This window comes from Aquarana catesbeiana, linkage group LG07, assembly GCF_042186555.1.
Source record: "Aquarana catesbeiana isolate 2022-GZ linkage group LG07, ASM4218655v1, whole genome shotgun sequence".
In the NCBI taxonomy this organism is placed as follows: Eukaryota; Metazoa; Chordata; class Amphibia; order Anura; family Ranidae; genus Aquarana; species Aquarana catesbeiana.
This window is the reverse complement of record NC_133330.1, coordinates 36,284,001-36,308,039: the sequence shown is the minus strand read 5'-3', so window position 1 is coordinate 36,308,039 and position 24,039 is coordinate 36,284,001. Positions and strand designations below refer to the sequence as shown.

Here is a 24,039-nt window from a genome sequence, read left to right as displayed (position 1 = left end):
GTGTTTTGCCGCGTTTGTTGTGCATTCTTCTGCATGAAAAATCACGCCTCTCTCTGCCGCGTTTGGGGTTCCATGAACAGTGAATGGCACTGCAAATGCGTCATGTGTTTTTTTCGCTGAGGTGTGAATGGAGCCTGATTGTTAAAATACAGCCAGATAGAGTTGCACACATGCCACCTTCATTGCATTTTTGACTCGGGTTGCAGAGTTTGACAGGTGGCACTGCCCGTCAAACTCGCCAATTGATTTCAATGGGGCTGCACTGCAACTGGCACACAGTTGTGGCGCAGTCACGCAATGTAAAATTGTCGTTCGGTTAAAAAAAAAAAAACAGCATCCAGGCATCAGGAGGTGCCAGTAGTGCCTCCTGAACACCATTCAGCCACTGCTATACCACCCTCTGAAAAGTAATGCATTGCGGATCGCTTCCCATAGAGCTCAGTCACACTAGCGATCTGGGAATGGTAAAACCCTGCCATTGAGCCACACTTTTACTGCCGCCCCCCCCCCCCCCCCTTTAGCTGCAGAGACAATAACCGAGGGTGTACACGTGCCACACCCACGATGCTTTGTGGCACACTAGTGCAGGGATCAAAGCAGGTGTTGAGGAGGCAAAACTGCACCTCCTCACAGGCTGTCGAACATGGATCACTCTTCCCGAGACCGCTGCTAGTGTAAATGAGGCTTTATTCTCGGGTTAGATGCGTGGCTGAGCCACCCTTTTAGCGCCCCCCCCTCAGACTGCAAGGGCAGGGAATGGGGATGTTCATATGGATGCTCTGCAGCCACAGCAAAAGGTACCCAACATATTGCGATTGCAATTTGTAAAGCTCGCCAAACGCAACCCATTCAAGTGAATGGGGAAGCACCACAAACACCCCTCAATCGTGTGCAATGCATGTGGTTGTGGCACATTGATTCAGCAAAAATGGGGTTAAAACTGGCAGTGAGGAGGCATCAGTCACCTCTGAAAAGCGATCAGAGGAGCGATAAGTTTAGATGTACGGCTAGTCCCAGCATTATGGAGGATTTTTGTTCTCCCCCAGACTTGGGCTTTAACCCTTTCCTACTCTATCCAAATATATATATATAATTATTATACACGATTTATATAGCACAAACAGTTTACGCAGCGCTTTACAATGTAGAGGGGGGACAACACAATTACAATACAGAAGGGACAGGTGGGCCCGGCTCTCAGAGCTTACATTCTAAAGGGAGGGGGTGGTGGTACAAAAGGTATTAGATGTGGGGAATGATTTGATGGGTATGGGTGTGGCTATATATATATATATATATATATATATATATATATATATATAACTCATGTTTTATCTGTGTTAACAACCAGTCAGCTACAAACAGTGCAGAGCAGGAAATGACAGGAGTCTGCCAGGTTGCTATGGGCAACCACACATCCTCTCCTCATTTCTCCTTGCATACAGAAGACCCAAAATACGGAGTTGAAGCTGCCTGGGGGAACACAGGTCTCAGCATGTCCTAATGAGACGCTACAGCCATCCAGTACTCCTAGAACACACCTCCCCCTCACATTCATTCACTGAACCCCCTCCTGCCACCCACTTCCTGCCCAGCTGCTGACTACCACTTCCGGGAGTAGCAAGATGGCGCCGCCCAGAAACCGGAAGTGGTCATGGTGCAGCGCTGAGTGAGCCATTATTCGGCTGTGAAATTGGGAGGTGAGTCTGTGGTGGAAACAGTCACCTTATTGAGAGTGTGGGGGGCGTCCAGCGCCGGGATAGGGGGTGATAATGGTGATGCAGTGACAGGGAGGTGGGCAGTAAATACCGCATGGGACAAGATGTCTATGGGGAGCCTGGCAGATCACAGTGTATGGGGTGCAGATTGTATGGGGGAGGGGGCAGGTTGCAGAGTATATGGGGCACAGGGGAGCTGGGCAGAGCAACCTGTCACTCTGCAAATCAAGCCCTCCCTCACCATATTGCGTTGCATGCATTGGTGGCATTCAGTATATCGGGCACCCAAACGCACCTCGCCAATTGATTACAGCGCAGTGATGCGTTAATGTGCGCTGCTGAAAATACTTTGTGATTGACTGACCCACCCTAACACAACTCGCGTTATTGGGTGACACAATACGCATTTAATGCAACATTTCTAGCTTCTCTTTTTTTTTCAAACACGGCATTTTTTGAGGGTTCATTCACACCGCAGTGCAGGCATTAACGTGAGTTTTTTTTGTAACGTGTTGTAATGCGTTCACGTGCGGTTTACATTCGTTGCATTTCTCTTTATTTTGCCTTCATTTCCTTGCAGAGCAATGCATTTACCCCCTTGACTCACACTTTCATGACCAGGCCACTTTTTTTTTTTTTTTTTTTTTTGCGATACGGCTCTACGTTACTTTGACAATTGCACGATTGTGTGACGCTCTACCCAAATAAAATGTTTGCCCTTTTTTTCCCACAATTAGAGCTTTCTTTTGGTTGTGTTTGATCACCTCTGCGGTTTTAATTTCTCATTCGTTCATTGACAGACGCAGCCTTCTTTATTCAGAACGGTACGATACGGTAGGGTTATATCATCTCCGCAGGAGTAGGACTAGGCAGAACAAAAAAAAAAACCCCGACTACGCCTCATGGGCTGTCCTCCGTCAGTATATAACCCCCTCCCTGCTCCAGGTATTCTGTTTTTTTTCTGCCTAGTCAGGACCTTGTTCCCTGCTGGGATCTCTAGTCCTGGGAATTTTTTTTGTTATTTTCTCTTTTTCCTGGATTTTTTTCGGTGAGATCTACAATCAACTGCCGGGCTGGGCGCTTGATCCAATGGTCACCCCAGTCTGGCCAGCGAGTGCTTGCAGACCACAGCTACGCGCTAGGTCGGCCGCGACATAGCCACACTGGACAGGGGCTGGCCCTGCGAGTTAAATGTCTCACGAGGTCGCATACGACCAGGTCTTGGCCTGTGTCGCAGCGTTCCTCATGGCCAACAGCCCCCCCCCGCTTCGGTGGCGAGGAGGATCTGTCTGGGAGCGTTACCCGCACTTTTTGCTGGAGAGGTAAGTAAGGGGTCCCCTCCTCTCCTTCCCCGGAGTGGTGTGGGGCACGGGTACTCCCTGGTGTGGTTGGTTCCTCCGGGCTTCTCCTCCACCCCCCCCCCCTATCCCGGGTGAGGCCCAGGCTCCCGGCCTAGGGGCTTTGGGACAAGGTTCCCCTTTTCCACTTATTTGCCCCCTGTGAGGGGCCCCCGGTCTGCGCCCCCTGTGAGGGGCCCCCAGTCTGCGCCCCCTGTGAGGCGCCCCTGGTCTGCGCCCCCTGTTTGGGGCTCTGTTTGGTGCCCCCTGTAAAGGGGCCTTGGTCTGTGCCTCTGTGAGGGGCCTCGGTTGACATTGCATATGTGGACCTAGGGCGGGAGGGGGGGGTTCCAGTTGGTGGCCCCCTCCCTCTATGTTTTTTGGGGTAGCTCTTAGGCATATAGCCTAGTATAAGGCACTGTCGCCCTCCTCTCCCCCCTCTGTCTGTCTCTGAGGACATGGCCCACCTTGTGGGGTGGTGGCCACACTCCCTATCTTGTCAGGGAGTGAGGATGACCGCAGTAGGGCACGAAAAAGCGCTGGTTATCGCACTTATTACATCTGTGTAGGAACGTTTCAAGTTGGGGGATGCAGCGGTGACTGCGGCGGAGAGACGATACCTCATAAGCCGTCTTGCGCGGCGAAAGCGTTCCATTTTTACCTCTTATCTTGACGATATTGTCCTTAAAGACTGGGAGGGTCTAGAGTGCATTTGTGTTTCAAAAAAAAAAACGCTTGCTGTGAGGTACCCATTTGGGAATTTCCCTACCTTTGCTGCATTGCTGGACCTATGGTCTAGGCACTGCAGTATGTCAGCTACACCTCTTGGCCGTAGTTCCCCTGGTGCTGAGCTTCTCAGTGGTGCTTAGACAGGTATTTTGGGGGCTCCCCTGGATGTCAATACTTCCAATGGGCGTCTACTGCCGGACCGTGTTAAGGACCTGTCCTGCCTTGTGTGGGTACAGGAGGTCAGGATGGATGGAGTCCGTTAGCACGGCGGTAGCACCTCTCATCATGGGGACCTTCTGGTTTCTATCAATATCACGAATGCTTGTTTACGCATTCCGTCATGTGCCCGACTCCAGCACTTCCTCTCTTTTGCTGTGGGTGCGGCGCATGATCAGCGCATAGTCTGGCCACCACTCCTCGGGTATTCGCGAGGTGTTGGCCCCGGATCAGGCGTGGTTGCATCTGTGGGGGTTTGCAGTCCTGGCTGCCTTGACGATCTTCTTCTGCCATTCCTCGGCTCCCCCGAGGGACAATGTAGTTTCTATACAGACCTTGACTGATTTCAGTAGACATCTATACTATCTGAAGTCTGCTTGGGTCCTTCCAGAACGTCGGATTATCTAAGCCCGAGCTTCAGCTCTGGCCAGCGTGTTTTCTTCTCTTGGGCAAACTCCAGAAATTGCATGCTGCATTTTTTATTTTTCTGTCCTCAGCAGACATGCATGTGGGCGTTGGATCTGAGAGTTTCTACCTTTTTGAAACCATTCCATTTGCGCAGTTCCATACAAGCTCCCTTCGGGGAGATCCTGGCATATGAGACAAATGCCCGAGGTCTCGGGACAGTCGGATTCGGCTGAGTTAGGAAACCAGGGTTCCCTGGTCTGGTGGCTCGCTCTCCGGTTCTTCGGCGGGATAAATCCTTTCTCCCCTTGTATTAAACAGGATGACCACTAATGCTAGTCGATCTGGGTAGGATGTCCTGGGACTGAGCTCTGCTCAGGGTCATTGTACACTGGTGGAATCCGGACTACCAGGTAATATCCTGGAACTTCGAGCGATCAGGCTAAGTCTGGATCATGGATGGGTCGACTTCGGGGGCTCCCGGTACGGTTCTAGTCGGACAAGGCAACCACAATGGCTTATGCCCTTCGCCAGGGCGGGTCAAATAGGCTGTGGCGGCCCTGGCTGTTGCCAGTATTCCCCGGTGGGCAGAAGTTTCATCCGGCCCTTTTCCAGTGTATGCATTCCAGACGTGGAATGAGGGTAGGACCACGGATGGGCCCTTCACCGGGCCGTGTTTCTTCGGGTCCTGCCGGGACACTCATGAGGTAGTTCTCATTGTGTCCTGGTTCAACTGGACGGTACCAAAGTTTCTGGTAAGGTCACAGGTTGCTCTGCTGGCCCATGGGACCAGTGACGTTTCCCCATGCCTTTCCTCCTCTCCAGCTACTGTTGTGGCTTCTACGCAGGATCACGGCTGCGGGGGTTCCGGTCATTCTATTATCCCCGGAAGGGCCAGTCGTTCTGGGTACGCCGACCGGGTGCGCTTGGTTGCCGGCATTCCTTGTCGACTGCCTCTCAGGAAGGTTCTATGGTCCCAGGGCCGTTCTTCCATCCTGCCTTAGAGTCACTGGTTTTAACGGCCTGGCTGTATTGAGCTGCAGCGGCAGTTCCGACACTGTTGATGGCTAGGGAGTTCATCTTTTAGGAGGTTTTAACCTCCAGGTGTGGAAAGCGCATATATCCTGGTGTGAATCACTGGGCATTCATCCTTGTTCTTTCTAGGTGGCTCCAATTCCGACCCCCATTTACGGGGGGTTTAGCAGGAATGCGCCATGAGTAACATCGAGGGCCAGGTGTCAGCCTGGGTGGTCCTCTTCAGCATCCCCTGGTCTCGCGCTCCCTGGTGCGTACCTTTTATTCAAAGGGTAAGACGTCTGTTTCCACCGGTGCGTTTTTTTTTTTTTTTTTCTGCCGCCGTGGGATCTGAACTTGGTGTTTTTTGGTTCTCCAAGAGCCTCTCTCTCCCTCTCTCTCAATATCGGGAGATTCCACTGCTTACTCTGTCTCGGAAGATGGCCCCTTGGTGGCTTTCACCTCTGCTCACAGGGTGTCGAAAAGGGTGGCGTTATCTTCTCGCTCACCTTACCCAGGTTTAGCCGGTGCTTCGCCCTTTTCTATAGTTCTGTCCCTGGGTTTCCATTTGAACAAGGACGTTTTGTTTCTTTTCTTGTGTCCCTGGCAACACATCCCAAGGAATTTGCCTTATCTGCCCGGGATGTGGTTTGGAGGATTCGGTTGTATTTGTCAGCCACTGAGTCTTTTGGAGGTCAGGCTCTCTGTACTCACGGACAGGCCAAGAAAGGGGCTGTCTGCTTCTTCTGCGACCTTCTTCTGAATGGATCAGACAGATGATGACTCTGGGCTATTCTGTCAGGAATCGAGTTCCTGCTTTCCCTGTTAAGGCGCATTCTTCTCGGGCGCCTAGTGCGTCTTGGGCCTTCTGTCTTCAGGCGTTTGCCTCGCATTTTTCACAAGTTCTACGAAGTGGATGGGTTGGCATCTGCGGGTGCCTTTTTTGGCCGCAAGCTTTTTGCAGGCTGCTGTTAAGAGGATCTAATCCCTCTTGAAGGGGTATCGTTCAGGTTGGGTTCCAGCTTGTCCTGTGTGAAGCTCCTGTTACCTGGTTGGCTTTTGTGTTAGCCTTGGGATTTTTCGCTGTCCCACCCCTCATGTTCAGCACGGCTTTGGGGCATCCCTACCGTTCTAAATAAAGTAGGGTGTGTCTGTCAATGAACGAATGAGAAAATAGTATTTTTTACTTACCGTAAAATCCATTTTTCTGAATTCATTGACAGACACAGCACCCATCCCTCTATGGAGTTTTTTTTGATACTTCTATTACTGCTTGCTACTAAACTGAATACCTGGAGCAGGGAGGGGGTTATATACTGACGGAGGACAGCCCATGGGCGTAGCCAGGGTTTTTTTTTTTTTTGTTCTGCCTAGTCCTACTCCTGCGGAGATGATATAACCCTACCGTATCGTACCGTTCTGAATAAAGAAGGCTGCGTCTGTCAATGAACTCAGAGAAACGGATTTTACGGTAAGTAAAAAATTCTATTTTTTTGCTCTATAAACAAAAAAAGGCCGACAATTTAAAAAACAAAAAAACAAAAACAATATTTTTTACGTCCAATAAAAAAATAAAATTTCTTCATTAATTTAGGCCAATATATATATTCTGCTACATATTTTTGGGTGAAAAAGAAACCCCAATAAGGCCTGATTCACACCTATGCAGGTTGCAGTTTGCATATTGCAGGTGCATTTTGCGTTTTTCAATACACGCTTTTCATCCATTGAAGTCTATGGAACCAGGAAAAAGTCCCTGGACCTTTCCATAAAATGCACAGATGTGAACCTGACCCATAGGAAACCATGTTATATGGACTGTGGTGTGTTTCTGCAAAACTATAAATGTGCTAAAAAATGCATAAGTGTGAACCAGGCCTAAGCGTATGTTGAATGCGCAAAAGTTATCACGTCTGCAAACTATGGTATTTTTGTTTTTTTTTACTAGTTATGGCAGGGATCAGCAACTTATAGCAGGACTGCGATATTGCAGTGGAAAAAAATTGGACATTAACTGATGCTTTTGACACTTTTTGGGAACCAGTGACATTAATACAGTGATCAGTGCTACAAATATGCACTGTCACTGTACTAATGACACTGGCTGGGAAGGGGTTAACAGGGGCAATCAAAGGGTTAACTGTGTGCCTAGCCAGTGTTTGTCTACTGTGTGAAGTGCTTTCACTGAGGGAAGAGATGACATTTATTCCCTGCTATGCAGAGACACAAACTCCACCCCCCCCCTCAGAATGTTGATCTACCTTGTTTACATAGGCAGATTACAGTTCTGTGTCCCTGCCTGACAATCTGCGGGTGCTGAAGGACATTGAGCAATGGACACTCGCTGATCAGCTTCCGCTGTGTGTAATCACAGTGGTAGCGAGGTGCCGGCAGCGTGCATATGCCCTCCCTACCCGGAAGTGTAGGATCACGTGTGTGCATATTCAGTATCTCACAAAAGTGAGATACTGTATATTTTATCATATCTTTTCATGTGACGACACTGAAGAAATGACGTTTTGCTACAATGTAAAGTAATGAGTGTACAGCTTGTATAACAGTGTAAATTTGCTGTCACCTCAAAATAACTCAACACACAGCCATTAATGTCTAAACCGCTGGCAACAAAAGTAAGTACACCCCTAAGTGAAAATGTCCAAATTGGGCCCAAAGTGTCCATATTTTGTGTGGCCACCATTATTTTCCAGCACTGCCTTAACCCTCTTGAGTATGGAGTTCACCAGAGCTTCACAGGTTGCCACTGGAGTCCTCTTCCACTCCTCCATGACGACATCACGGAGCTGGTGGATGTTAGAGACCTTTCGCTCCTCCACCTTCCGTTTGAGGATGCCCCACAAATACTCAATAGGGTTTAGGTCTGGAGACATGCTTGGCCAGTGCATCACCTTTACCCTCAGCTTCTTTAGCAAGGCAGTGGTCGTCTTGGAGGTGTGTTTGGGGTCGTTATCCTGTTGGAATACTGCCCGGTGGCCCAGTCTCTGAAGGGAGGGGATCATGCTCTGCTTCAGTATATCACAATACATGTTGGCATTCATGGTTCCCTCAATGAACTGTAACTCCCCAGTGCCGGCAGCACTCATACAGCCCCAGACCATGACACTCCCACCACCATGCTTGACTGTAGGCAAGACACACTTGTCTTTGTACTTCTCACCTGGTTGCTGCCACACACACTTGACACCATCTGAACCAAATATGTTTATCTTGATCTCATCAGACCACAGGACATGGTTCCAGTAATCCATGTCCTTAGTCTGCTTGTCTTCAGCAAACTGCTTGTGGGCTTTCTTGTGCATCATCTTTAGAAGAGGCTTCCTTCTGAGATGACAGCTATGCAGACCAATTTGATGCAGTGTGCAGCGTATGGTCTGAGCACTGACAGGCTGACCACCCACCCCTTCAACCTCTGCAGCAATGCTGGTAGCACTCATATGTCTATTTCCCAAAGACAACCTCTGGATAAGACGCTGAGCACGTGACCTCAACTTAGTTCTGAGTGGAACCTGTCCTGTTAAACCGCTGTATGGTCTTGGCCACCATGCTGCAGCTCAGTTTCAGGGTCTTGGCAATCTTCTTATAGCCTAGGCCATCTTTATGTAGAGCAAAAATTCTTTTTTTCAGATCCTCAGGGAGTTCTTTGCCATGAGGTGCCATGTTGAACTTCCAGTGACCAGTATGAGAGAGTGAGAGCGATAACACCAAATTATACCTGCTCCCCTTTCACACCGGAGACCTTGTAACACTAACGAGTCACATGACACCGGGCACAATTTGGACATTTTTACTGAGGGTTGTACTCACTTTTGTTGCCAGTGGTTTAGACAGTAATGGCTGTGTGTTGAGTTATTTTGAGAGGACAGCAAATTTACACTGTAGAGAGAGAGAGAATGAATACATTTTTACAAAAATGTGAGGGGTGTACTCACTTTTGTGAGCTACTGTGTGTGTGTGTGTGTGTGTGTGTGTGTGTATATGTATGTATATATATATATATATATATATATATATATATATATATATATATATATATTCTACTGCTACAGGGTGGACCTAAAGTGGTTAAACATGTTGCGTTGCACTGAGCTGAAAAATAGTGCATGCTGTACATTTTTCTCAAATCCCCTTTCAGGACAACTTTGGAGAGAGCGCAGCTTCGCCCATTTTCCAGGAAACACATGCAGCTTTAAAATCCCTCCTCTTCCACCATGGATTCAGTTATTGTGTTCCCTCCGCCATGGTGGAAGCGCATGCTGCAACCAGGGAGCTGTGCTCTCTCCAAGGTGGAGGGAGAAGGCTTACCTTTGTTTTTGTTGTGCAGTGACCATCCCAGCACCCCCCCCCAGTACGAACGGGGGGGGGGGGGGTGGGGGTGGGGGTGGGGGGTGTTCCGGAGACTAGGGGGCGGGTCTGTCGACTGGCACTTGTCAGAAGTGACTCGTGCTGATGGCAGAGGAAGGAAGCAGCAGGCAGAAATGAAACACTAAAGTACACACTATAGAGGTATATGCTTTGTTCATATTTTATATCTAAGGTTTAACCACTTCCCACCCGGCCTATAGCAGAATGACGGCCGGGCGGTGGTTCAGTTATCCTGACTGGGTGTCATATGACGTCCTGCAGGATAACAGCCGCCACGCGCCCGTGGGGGCGTGCATCACGGTGATCGGTGGTGTGGTGTATCAGTCTGACACACCGCTACATCGATCTCGGTAAAGAGCCTCCGGCGGAGGCTCTTTACCACGTGATCAGCTGTGTCCAATCACGGCTGATCACGATGTAAATAGGAAGAGCCGCCGATAGGCTCTCCTGACAGGGGGGGTCTGCGCCGATTGTTTATCTGATGCCCACACTGGACCACCAGGGAAGCCGCCAGGACCACCAGGGAAGCACCTAAAATGTGGATGGCCAGGTACATCCCCCATGGCCATCCACATGTGAAAATTGATGCCCAACATATGCCAATCAGTGCCCACAAATGGGCACTGACTGGCACCTCTGTGACAAAAAACAGTGATGCCCAGAAATGCCACCCATCAGTGTCCATCCGCACCCATCAGTGCCCATCATCAGTGCCACCTCATCAGTGCCCGTCAGTGCAGCCATATCAGTGCCCATCATTGAAGAAGAAAACGTACTTATTTACAAAAATTTGTAACAAACAAAGAAAAACTTTTTTTTTTTTTTTTCAAAATTTTCGGTCTTTTTTTATTTGTTGCGCAAAAAATAAAAATCGCAGAGGTGATCAAATACCACCAAAAGAAAGCTCTATTTGTGGGAACAAAATGATAAAAAATTTGTTTGGGTACAGTATAACATGACCGCGCAATTGTCATTCAGTTTGCGACAGCTGGAAGCTGAAAATTGGCCTGGGCAGGAAGGTGTATAAGTGCCTGGTATTGAAGTGGTTAAAGCCACTTGCAAAATCTGAAGGCACCTCTGAAGGTCTGAAATCTAAAAGACAGACAAAAAAAAATGTGTGGTCCCCCAAAACACATGGCCTGGTATAGATTTTAAGAAAAAAGAAAATAAAGTCCATACCAGACTGATATTGGCGTACACAACCTGACAGGTCAGGAGAGGAAGGGTATGAGTGTGTGTTTCCCTCCTGGACCATACAAGACCACATGCCATCCACATGGGAGAGGGTAACTTGCTGGGGTGAGATGCCGCCTGACATAGGATCTTGTCCCCATAATGAAAAGGACAAGGGCCTCATCCTCACAACCCTGGCCCGGTGGTTGTAGGGGTCTGCGGCTAGTAAGCTAATTAAATCCGGAAGCCCTCCTCAAAGTGGAACTTCACTCCCTCAAACAATATTAACTATTTTTAATCCATATGCTGCTAGCCTTAGTAAAAAGATAGGAAAGTTTGTCACATTTACTTATTTTAAACTTTGTTTTTTTTTAATTTCTTCAGTTACTTCCTGGTTTCTGGCCTAGGCCAAAATAGTGTCATACGTCCTAAGAGGGGAGAAGGTTTTCCCAGCTAAGCACATCCTCCTGCCTGTGTTCCATAAAAATCGGCGACCCCTCAGATTCAGTAGCGGAAGTGACATTCCTTCACTGCACTGCGACGGCCATCTTGGTACACCCCGCACTCGGCCGCAGGAAGCCCACAGTCAGAAGGCAGCAGCAGACATCTTTTTACACCCAACCAAGTCTTGCATTTCACACTTATTTTTACTAGTAAACTGAGCTTATATAGTGAAATATTTTGAAATCAGTCATATTTTGATGAATTTTAAAATCGGTGGTGTTCTGTCTGTGAGATCATCAGGCTTGCCGCTGCTTTTAGAATTCAACATCAAAACAGTCAGACGGATTTCTAAATCGTGTATTTCACAATATAAGCTCAGTTTACTGGTAAAAATAAGGGTCCTTTCACACTGTGGCGGTTTGCAGGCGCTATTGCGCTAATAATAGCGCCTGCAAACCGACCCGAAACAGCCGCTGCTTTAATTCCAGTGTGAAAGCCCCGAGGGCTTTCACACTGGAGCGATGCGCTGGCAGGACGGTAAAAAAAAGTCCTGCCAGCAGCATCTTCGGAGCAGTGAAGGAGCGGAGTGTATACCGCTCCTTTACCGCTCCTGCCCATTGAAATCAATGGGACGGCGCGGCTATACCGCCGGCAAAGCGCCTCTGCAGAGTCGCTTTGCGGTGGTTTTAACCCTTTCTCGGCCGCTCGCAGGGGGGTAAAATCCCCCCGCTAGCGGCCGCATACTTACGGTAAAGCGCCACTTACAATAGCGGCGCTTTACCGCCGACAATGCCCCCGCCCCAGTGTGAAAGGACCCTAAGTGTGAAATACCAGACTTGGCTGGGTGTAAAAAGATGTCCGCTGTTGCCTTCTAACTGCAGGTGTTCCGTCAAAATCGGCGACCCATCAGATCTGGTAACAGAAATAATGTTCCATCACGTCCATCTTGGTACACCCTTCACTTGTCCGCAGTAAGCCTACAGCCAGAAGGCGACAAGTGGACATCTTTTTACACCCACCAGAGTCTTGCATTTCACACTTATTTTTACCAGTAAACTGAGCTTATCTACTTCCCGCCCAAGGTACGTAATAGGATGTCCTTGACTTTGAGCGGAGATATCTGAATGATGGGTGCTGCTACAGGCATCATTCAGATATCGACTTTTTCAGCCGGCAATTCCCTACACCATAAGAACGATTATAGCGGCAGTTCCGCCGCTTGATTGTTCTTATGGGCGGCGAGAGGGCACATCCCCCTCCACCCTCCGGTGCTTCTACTAACTCACTGCTTCCATCGGTGAGTCAGAGATCGGATCCGCCGGTCCCGGATGTTTACCATAGAGATTTCCAGTAGATCAGATGATCGCCGGAGTCTCTATGATCGTTTGGAGGCCCGGCGCGATGTTATCACATCACACCCGACCTCTGCATTCAAACAAATGGCGCCGCCTCGGCTGGGAAGCCGAGATCGTTTATTGTTTTTTTTTGTTTTTTTTTTTTGTATTTCCAGCTTCCCAGCCTAGAGGTGAGATGTGGGGTCTTATTGACCCCATATCTCACCGTAAAGAGGTCCTGTCATGCCATATTCCTATTACAAGAGATGTTTACATTCCTTGTAATAGGAATAAAAGTGATCAAAAATTATTTATTTTTTTTAAGTGTCAAACTTAAAAAGAAAAGATAAATTAAAAAAAATGTAAAGTGCCCCTGTCCCCGTGTGCTCGCACGCAGAAGCGATCGCATACGTAAGTCCCGCCCACATATGAAAACGGTGTTCAAACCATACATGTGAGGTATCGCCGCGAACGTTGGAGTAAGAGCAATAACTCTAGCCCTAGACCTCCTCTTTAACTCAAAACATATAACCAGTAAAAATTTTTAAAGCGTCACCTATACCTATAGGGATTTTTAAATACCGAAGTTTGGCGCCATTCCTTGCAATTCCTTGCCTGTGCAATTTTGAAGCGTTGACATATTGGGTATCTATTTACTCGGCGTAACTTCATCTTTCACAATGCAAAAAATTTGGGCTAACTTTTAATGTTTTTTTTTTTTTTCAAAGCATGAAACTGTTTCTTTTCCAAAAAAATTGCTGCGAAAATACCATGCAAGATAAAAAGTTGCAACAACCGCCATTGTATTCTCTAGGGTCTTTGCTAAAAAAACATACATAATTTTTGGAGTTTCTATGTAATTTTCTAGCAAAAAAATTATGAATTTTACATGTAGGAGAGAAATGTCAGAATTGGCCTGGATGGCAAGTGGTAGTGAAATACAATACGATTTAGAAACCTGTCTGACTGTTTTGATGTTAAATTTTAAAAGCAGCGGTGTTCTGTCAGATTAGCAAACCTGTGAGATCAGAAGGCTTGCCGCTGCTTTTAAAATTCTAAATAGTGTATTTCACTATATAAGCTCAGTTTACTGGTAAAAATAAGTGTGACATGCAAGACCCTGGTGGGTGTAAAAAGATGTCCGCTTGCCGCCTACTGACTGTAGGCTTACTGCGGACGAGTGTGGGGTGTACCAAGATGGCCGTGATGGAACGTTACCAGATCTGACGGGTAGCCTAATCTGACAGAACACAAGCTTACTGCGGCCGAGTGCGGGGTGTAGCAAGATGGCCATCGCGGTTGTGATGGAACGTCACTTCCATTACATATTCTGATGGGTCACCGATTCTGACAGACATCCGGCATGCCCGAGCTAAGGGCAGATGGATTCCAGGAAGTAAATGCTACATGAATCATCTTCCCTTACTTAAGATGGCCACCGCCAGAAATGCTGGGGGGGTGTGTTTGTCAAAGTGATTTCTCAGCAAATATAAAACATAGAAACATGGATGGATGGGGGCTTTTGTTTTGAATATTAAAAGTGAGTTTAATAAAGTTTTCAGTTTGTCGTGCTCAGATGCAGTGTAGGTCCGCTTTAAAATAAGGAGCCCCCAGATACTGCCTCCTCCTACATGAATGAGTAATAGCTGGTTCAGATACAGCCTTGCTTTCAATAGGTGTAGGTCAAACCGCACGGCATTTCTCCAGCAACCAGCTGAATGTGCATTAGAAGCTACAGCAAGCCTCATTTCCTGGTTGGAGGACTTCCAATATCATCTTGCTTATTCCTCCCCAGCTTCTTTGGCGTGTCCCTTTCCTTCACTGGATTTCAGTTTTTTCAATAATGGGGACTCAGTGCCACATGTAGGTGTTACCTATGTCATCACTAAGGTCTCTGTGCTTCTCTATGGAACAAAAGCAGCTCATGGCTGGTGGGAGAGGCTGGCAAGGTGCTGTACGTGGCTTTCTGAAAACAGCACAGCACCCGGCCTCAGCACTCCTCTCACGAGACCTCAGTCCTGATGTAAGCAGTGGGCTGGCTCTTGGGAGGAGTTATGCAAATATCAAAATGTCTTGATGGGTGGATGTCAGTCTGGAGGAGTGTGCATTGGTAGGCTGAATTTGGATGCAGATCACTCAAGGTAACGGCTACATGTGGCACTGAGTCCCCATGATTGAAAAAACTGAAATCCAGTGAAGGAAAGGGACATGCCAAAGAGGCTGGGGAGGAATAAGCAAGATGATGTTGGAAGTCCTCCAACCAGGAAATGAGGCTTGCTGTAGCTTCTAATGCACTTTCAGCTGGTTGCTGGAGAAATGTCGTGCGGTGCAGTATGACCTACACCTACTGAAAGCAAGGCTGTATCTGAACCAGCTATTACTCATTCATGTAGGAGGAGGCAGTAGCTTTATAATAAGGTATGTAATAAAAATGGGAAGGTTGTATTTAAAAATGTAATTAGAATGGTGATGAGGGGAGGGGGACCAGGAAGGCAAAATATATTTCAGATTTAACCTCTTGCTGATGAATGATGGCTACAGCGCATTTCCGGGCGTCTATTGACATCCTCCCAGAACCCTCCCACCAGGAACGCACATGGGGAGCATTCTGTGATCGCTGTGTCCTCTGGACACAGCTGGTCACAGATCGGGGTGGCCCTTTACCATGTGATCAGCTGTGTCCACTCACAGCTGATCAAAGTGTAAACAGGATTTGCCGGTAATTTGCCGTTCTCTTCTCGCGCTGACAGTGCGTGAGAAGAGGAGAGCCGGTAAGCACCAATCCACAAGGGACATCTATACTGATCATCAGTGCAGCCCCATCAGTACCACCTATCAGCGCCCATCACTTTTGCCTGTCAGCGCTCATTAGTGCTGCCTGTCAGTGCCCATCAGTACTTACTGTCAGCCCCCATCACTGTTGCCTGTCAGCCCCCATCACTGCTGCCTATCAGTGCTGCCTATCATCGCCCATCAGTAATCAGTGCTGCATGTCATTGCTCATCGGTGGCACCTATCAGACCTAATCAGTGTTGTCTGTCAGCGCTTCCTGTCAGTGCCACTTATCAGAGCTCATCAGTGCTTCCTGTCAGTGCCCATTAGTGCCACCCATCAGTGCAGTCCATCAGTGCAGCCTGATCAGCACACACCAGTGTAGGAGAAAAATTACTTTTCTTTCTCGAACATCACGGGACACAGAGCCACAGTAATTACTGATGGGTTATATAGGTATCACTGGTGATTGGACACTGGCACACCCTATCAGGAAGTTCAACCCCCTATATAATCCCTCCCCCTTGCAGGGATACCTCAGTTTTTACGCCAGTGTCTTAGGTGATGGACGTGTAAAGATGTCCTGTGCTGAGCTCCAAAGGGAATATCCTAAGATCCTATACTGGGGCAAGCCAGGCGAACCGGATCCATTCAAAGTGTCTTTTCATGGCCGAATTGAATGGTACCCGGGCCTCGTGTCCGAAGAAACGAGGTTTTACCCGTAATGCTTCTCTTTTTAGAGAGCTGGACCCCGCAGATCAGAAAATGGCTTTAAACTTCCTAATTTCTGGCGAGGTGCTTTACGGTCCCAGAACTGTTGGATCCCCCTACTGATGGGGGCCCCAGTCTCTGACGGTTTTTTCAAACGGAGCCCACCGTGAGAGGTGAAGATTGGGTCTGTGTAAACGGCACCCTGCGGCTGGATAAGGTAAGAGGAGATTCCACAGAATTTTTGAGTTCTAGTGGCTTTTCTCCTTTAAGGTAAATGCATGCTATGCCTATTGTGACCACCGGGGGCTGCCAAGAGCACAAACCTACACATGCTGACTGATTGTCTCAGGTGTTGTAATCGCTGTGTATGTCCCAGCGTATCAAGCAGGCTGCAAGCAGGTAAGGTGGATGGGGGGATTTCTCATGTTTGAATGTTCCCCCCCCAGGCTAGAGAGGGGCCACAGGGGTCTAGAAAGTGGTTATACCACCCGGGCTCTGTGGCCTAATGGCCACCATCTCTGAAGATAGCCGTTCAGGCAAATCTTGTTACCAGTCTCCCTCCTTCCCCCCCCCCCCCATCCCCAGCCTTTTCTCCAGAGCATGACAGGAGAGTCGGCAGTGCGGGAAGCGCTCGTTTTTTTCAAAACTCGAGGGGGGGGGGGGGGGCGGTAGAGGAGGGGGCGGGATGTCAGCACAGAGTGTTTAGACTCCCACTCAGGCCAGCTGCAGGCTATTAAAGGCACTCTGTACAGGTGCACTCAGCCTTCTGAGAGACACAGAGCTGACGGTCGCATGTAAGGTGGGACACAGGCATTCTCCTAGGCAGCATTTACTGAAGTAACACCAGACTGAGCATTGGGTAGCAAGGCTTTTAGCCAGACTACATCGCTCAGCGGACAGTGTTCATTTGTATACCTCACACCTTGTTGCTTTGCACTATGGGTAGAAGAGGTTCAAGCACCCCAGGAACCAGAGACACTAGGGGATCTCGTTCAGGTTCTGAGGGCCCCCTGTCGGCAGCATCCTTCCCCCCTAAAGATGGGCCAGGGACGGCTAGCCAGGGAGAGCCATCGGGGTCAGGGGCTACACCTGCTTCTGGCACTTCAGCCCCTGTATATATTACACAAGAGTTTTTTTTCCTCAACCATTAATGGTCTAGAGGAAAGATTAATGGCCGTGATTACGTCTTCACTCAGTGGAAGAAAACGCACTAGGCTTTCCTCTGTTCCCCAAGACCCTCAGACAGAGGAGCTCTGGGATAAAGGAGATGAATCCCTTTCAGAGGATCGGGATGGGATGGATGATTCCTCTTCGGAGGATTCAGGTGGAGAGGGACCCTCTGCGACTTCCCAAGAGGAGAAAGTCTTAGTGCAGATCCTCACTGGATTGGTCCGCTCCACATTTAAGTTGCCCATACCTGAAACTGCTAAAGAATCCTCTTCTGCTTTGGGGTCACTGAAACCTTTCCAAGCAGCACATGCTTTTCCTGTTCATACTTTACTTGAAAAGCTTATTTATTCTGAGTGGGATCACCCAGACAAACGTTTTTTTCCGCCGAGAAAGTTTTCAACACTTTATCCGATGGAAGAAAAGTTTATTAAAATGTGGGGAATACCAGCTATTGATGCCGCCATTTCCTCCATAAATAATAGCCTGACTTGTCCTGTAGACAATGCTCAGATGCTCAGGGATCCTGTAGATAAAAGGATGGAATCCCTATTGAAGGATGTTTTCTCCTTAGCAGGATCAGTGGCCCAACCTGCAATAGCAGCGATTGGAGTCTGTCAATACTTAAGAGACCATGTTAAGCAGGTCATCAAAGTATTACCTGAACAGCAGGCCCAGGGGTTTGCTAACCTTCCAGCGGCCTTATGCTTTGTGGTTGACGCCATTAGAGATTCTATCGTGCAAACCTCCCGTCTTTCACTGGGGTTGGTGCATATACGTAGAATCCTATGGTTGAAAAATTGGTCAGCCGAAGCACCATGTAAGAAGCTACTGGCTGGGTTTCCATTTCGTGGTGCAAGGTTGTTTGGAGAGGACTTGGATAACTATATCAAGAGAATCTCTTGTGGGAAAAGCACTCTCTTACCTGTCAAGAAGAAGAGTAAGCGTCCCTCTTTCAAACGGACTCTTTCCCCAGCGCCGGGGGCTTCAGCCTCCAGGCAGTCTCGACGGCCGCCTCCATCGGGGTCCAGAGACAAGAGTCAACCCCAGGGACAAAAGAAGTCCTGGGGAAAGAAGCCTACTAGGCAAAACACTAAGACCTCTGCATGAGGGGGCGCCCCCGCTCACTCGAGTGGGGGGAAGACTGCGACAATTCTCAGAGCTCTGGCAGGAGGACTTCCAGGACAGATGGGTAGTCTCCACGGTAACCTTAGGGTACAAGCTGGAGTTTCAGGAATTCCCTTCTCCTCGGTTCCTCAGATCAAATGTTCCCAGAGACCCAGAGAAGAAGCAGTCGCTCCTTCTAGCGTTAGAGCGACTTTTGTCGCAGGAGGTCATTATGATAGTTCCCGCAAAGGACCAGGGATTGGGCTTCTATTCCAACCTTTTTACGGTCCAAAAGCCAAATGGGGATGTCAGGCCCATTTTGGACTTAAGGGATCTGAACCGATTCCTAAGGATTCAATCCTTCCGCATGGAATCAATTCGAACAGTAGTTCCCACCCTGCAGGGAGGAGAATTTCTGGCATCAATAGACATCAGAGATGCATATCTGCATGTGCCCATTTTTCCTGCTCATCAGAAGTTTCTGCGCTTCGAGGTAGGAGGGCGCCATTTCCAGTTTATGGCTCTGCCCTTTGGGATAGCCACTGCACCTCGAGTGTTCACAAAGATCTTGGCTCCTCCTCTGGCCAGATTAAGGGCTCAGGGTATAGCTGTCATAGCATACCTAGACGACCTGCTCTTGATAGACCGGTCGGTAGCCTCTTTGAATGGAAACTTGAGGACCACGGTCAGGTATCTAGAACACCTGGGTTGGATCCTCAACTTAGAAAAGTCTTTCCTAAAACCAGTAAGAAGACTGGAATATTTAGGTCTGATTATACATACAAGCCAGGAGAAAATATTTCTACCCCAGGCAAAGATCACTGCTTTGAGAGAGCTGATTCTGACAGTAAGGACCAAGAAGGGTCCCTCAGTCCGCCTTTGTATGAGGCTACTAGGGAAGATGGTGTCTTCATTCGAAGCAGTTCCCTATGCTCAGTTTCACTCAAGAATGCTGCAACACAGTATTCTGTCGACCTGGAACAAGAAGGTTCAGGCATTAGACTTTCCGATGCATCTGTCGCATGCGGTGCGTCAGAGCCTCAATTGGTGGCTCATACCCGAAAACCTGCAGAAGGGGAAATCCTTTCTACCGGTTACCTGGACGGTGGCAACAACAGATGCCAGTCTGTCAGGTTGGGGAGCAGTTCTGGAACAGGCTGCGGTCCAAGGAGTATGGTCCAAGACAGAGAGGACCTTACCCATCAACATTCTGGAGATCCGGGCGATACATCTAGCTCTAAAAGCCTGGACTATCAGGCTACAGGGTTGTCCGGTCAGGATCCAGTCCGACAATGCCACAGCAGTGGCTTATGTCAATCATCAGGGAGGCACCCGGAGCCGAGCTGCTCAAAAAGAGGTGAACCAGATCTTAGTCTGGGCAGAGATGCATGTGCCATGCATATCAGCAGTTTTCATCCCGGGAATAGAGAATTGGCAGGCGGACTATCTAAGTCGCCAGCAGTTACTTCCAGGGGAATGGTCTCTGCATCCCGACGTCTTTTGGGCCATATGCCAAAGATGGGGGGTTCCAGATGTAGATCTCTTTGCATCCCGATTCAACAAAAAGATAGACAGATTTGTGGCAAGGACAAAAGATCCTCTTGCATGTGGGACGGATGCGTTGGTGATTCCGTGGCATCGGTTCTCACTGATTTACGCATTCCCGCCTATTCTGCTACTACCACGACTCCTTCGCAGGATCAGGCAGGAAAGGAAGTCGGTACTTCTGGTGGCCCCCGCTTGGCCCAGAGGGACTTGGTATGCAGAAATAGTAAGGATGACGGTAGGTTCCCCGTGGACACTACCGGAACGCCCAGACCTGTTATCTCAAGGTCCAGTGTTCCATCCTGCCTTACAAACGCTAAATTTGACGGTTTGGCTATTGAGACCCACGTTCTGAAGAGTCGTGGGCTCTCAGGTCCTGTCATATCTACCTTGATTAATGCAAGGAAGCCAGCTTCCAGGATGATTTATCATAGAGTCTGGAAAGCTTATATAACCTGGTGTGAATCCAGAGGTTGGCATCCCAGGAAATATGTCATAGGTAGAATCCTTGATTTTCTACAGATGGGATTAGAGATGAAGCTGGCCTTGAGTACCATCAAGGGCCAGGTCTCTGCTTTATCAGTATTATTTCAGCGGCCACTTGCTTCGCATTCTTTGGTCCGAAACTTTATGCAGGGGGTGATGCGTCTTAATCCTCCGGTTAAAGCGCCCCTAAACCCCTGGGACTTGAATTTGGTCCTGGCTGTGTTACAGAAACGGCCTTTTGAACCAATAAGTCAGATTCCTTTGGTCTTGTTGACAAGGAAATTAATTTTTCTGGTGGCCATCTCTTCTGCTAGAAGAGTATCAGAATTAGCAGCTCTTTCCTGTAAGGAGCCTTATTTGATTATACACAAGGATAGAGTGGTACTACGCCCTCATCCTAGTTTTTTACCGAAGATGGTTTCTGATTTTCATTTAAACCAAGACATTGTTCTACCTTCCTTTTTTCCAGATCCCTGTTCTCCGGAAGAGAGATCTCTACATTCGTTGGATGTAGTAAGAGCAGTTAAGGCCTATCTAGGGGCAACTACTCAGATCCGCAAGACGGATGTTTTGTTTGTGCTGCCAGAGGGTCCCAATAGAGGACAGGCAGCGTCAAAAGCTACCATTTCTAGATGGATTCGACAGTTGATCATTCAAGCTTACGGTTTGAAACAGAAGATTCCTCCGTTTCAGATCAGGGCACATTCCACAAGGGCTATTGGTGCTTCTTGGGCAGTGCATCACCGGGCCTCTATGGCTCAAATCTGTAAGGCCGCAACCTGGTCTTCAGTTCATACATTCACCAGATTCTATCAGGTGGATGTGAGAAGGCATGAGGATATCGCCTTTGGGCGTAGTGTGCTGCAGGCAGCGGTACAGGGTCCTCAGGTCTGATTGCACCCTACTTGGTCGTGGTTCCCCCCCCTCAGGTAGCATTGCTCTGGGACATCCCATCAGTAATTACTGTGGCTCTGTGTCCCGTGATGTTCGAGAAAGAAAATAGGATTTTTTTAAAACAGCTTACCTGTAAAATCCTTTTCTTTCGAAGGACATCACGGGACACAGAGGTCCCACCCCTCTTCTAATACACTATATTGCTTGGCTACAAAACTGAGGTATCCCTGCAAGGGGGAGGGATTATATAGGGGGTTGAACTTCCTGATAGGGTGTGCCAGTGTCCAATCACCAGTGATACCTATATAACCCATCAGTAATTACTGTGGCTCTGTGTCCCGTGATGTCCTTCGAAAGAAAAGGATTTTACAGGTAAGCTGTTTTAAAAAATCCTATTATTTGCAAAATTTTACAACAGAAACTAAGAAAAACTTTTTTTTTTTTTTTTTTTTTCAAAAGTTTCGTTCTTTTTTTGTTTAGCAAATAAATAAAAAAACAGTGGTGATTAAATACCAACAAAAATAAAGCTCTATCTGTCTAAAAAAAAAAAATGATAAAAATGTAGTTTGGGTACAGTGTTGCATGTGCTACAGCTCTGAAAACTGACCTGGTTAAAGAAGGATACATATGCAATCATTTAGACATATATTTGAATTTCTAACACATTCCTGTGTGTCCATTAATACAACCACAGCAATTAAATACATAACCCATTGCTCTTCTCTTTATTTCCGTCTGTCTTGTAGGAGTTGGACTGAATAATGGCTTCCCGAGCGGGTCCTCGAGCCAGCGGCACAGATGGAAGTGACTTTCAGCATCGAGAGAGGGTGGCTAATCATTACCAGATGAGGTATGAGGATATCCGCCATGTACAGGTCACATAGTGAGAGTATTAACTGCTCCCTGATTGTATCACTGACATCTTCAGTCATTTTATAAACCCTAACAATGATCTCTGCTCAATCACTGCAAAACAAAATACCTTTCGATCCTGCCAGAAATCCAGTGAAAACTGCCTGTACTTCCAGATTTCTTTTGGAACTAAAGGTTTAGGTTACATGAATAAAAAATGACTATTGCAAGCACCCCTGCCAATGTTATATGGTTTCTAGAGCTGCACGATTAAACGGTAAAGAATCAAAAATCGCGAGTCTACCCCCCTCCCTATCTTAAAACAGCATTTCCCCAATTCTCTGTAACAATTCAGAGAGTTCTCTGCTTACTTCTGACAGCTGACAAAAAAAAAAAAAAAATCCAGGTGTTTCGTCAGATTAGACGACCCGTCAGATTTTGTGACATTCCGTCACGGCCATCTTGCTACATCCCCACACTCATCCACAGTGATAAGGCAGCAAGCGGACATCTTGTTACACCCACCGGAGTCATGCATTTCACACTTATTTTTCTCCCTTATCCTCCAATAAAGCATTTTGCAGGCAGCATCTGGCTCATTAGCAGGGAGGAGAGATCAGCCGTGGGCCGATGCGCACACGTGGATAAAGACCAACACATATGGGGGGGGGCATGTGTAAGCAATCCAATGGCTGCACAGCTGCCGAATTGCTTTCATGTGACAGCTGGCTTGTCAGATTTACAGTACGCACCATTCCAAAATAATGGTTGTTTTGGCCCCAATTATAGGATAGTGAGCTGAGTCTATGCTATAGACCACTGCTGGGACAAGGTTATTTAGCACCTAAGGCTAAAAGCCCAAGTAGCCCCCCCCCCCCCCATCCATCGATCCTTAGCAGTCCTGCTGTTTTTGTCCTCCTCTACCTACCTCGCTGCCTGTCCTGACCATGTTATGAACTACTGCTCTGGCTTACAAGTTCAATACAATGTATTGTATGTACACGGGCCACTGAAGTCTTCAAATCACGTGAGACAGCTTCCAGCTATGTTTCGATTAAAATACTAACATTTCAGAAGAATGCATTCTTTGTCATACCTGTGGAAATTTTACTAGCAGGTACAGTTAATAATTACGAGTCATGGAAACAGGTGACATTTCTACCTGTCTAAGGATTGGGTAATCGGTATTTGAGTTCTTTAGAAGAACTGCACTGTGTCAGGAGCAAAGATTTGTGTCACAGTTTGTGTCGGAAAGTACATCATTGAAGAAGAACCCGAATCTAATTAAAGGTCAGTATGTTGTTTTATAGACACTTTAGCTTTTAGTAGGTGGCAGAGAGTTACACCACCAATTGTCATCCTTAAAGCGATATTAAAGGGGTTGTAAAGGCAGAAGGTTTTTTTATCTTAATGCATTCTATGTGCAGCAGCCCCCCTAATACTTACCTGAGCCCCATCTCTATCCAGCGATGTCCACGAATGCCTTGACCATCCGGGACTCTCCCTCCCGATTGGCTGAGACACAGCAGCGGCACCATTGGTCCTTAATCAAACTCAGCCAATAAGGAGAGGGGGGGGCGAAGCCAAAACCCGCTGCTCCATGTCTGAGTAGATACACAGAGCTGCAGATCGGCTTGGGTGCCCCCATAGCAAGCTGCTTTCTGTGGGGGCACTCGATAGGAGGGAGGGGCCAGGAGCTCCAGCCAGGGACCGAGACAAGGAGGATCCGGCTGCTCTGTGCAAAACCAACTGCAC

The 24,039-nt window shown here is 47.9% G+C and overlaps 1 protein-coding gene across 4 annotated transcripts in view; it reads left to right on the top strand.

Moving 5' to 3' along the window:
* Positions 1-1,577: 1,577 nt before the first annotated feature.
* The window catches only part of JAGN1 (jagunal homolog 1), a 39,712-nt gene continuing 17,250 nt past the window's right edge, over positions 1,578-24,039 (top strand). The window contains exons 1-2 of one of the 4 annotated variants that reach the window (XM_073591969.1): positions 1,578-1,700; positions 22,179-22,282. In XM_073591969.1, the coding sequence (XP_073448070.1) occupies positions 22,194-22,282 (89 nt within the window). In that variant the 5' untranslated portion in view covers positions 1,578-1,700; positions 22,179-22,193. Of the gene's footprint in view, positions 1,701-14,867; positions 14,892-14,913; positions 15,169-16,608; positions 16,633-22,178; positions 22,283-24,039 lie in introns of those variants that run through there. The other 3 variants (XM_073591972.1, XM_073591970.1, XM_073591971.1) reach the window with 3 other exon arrangements.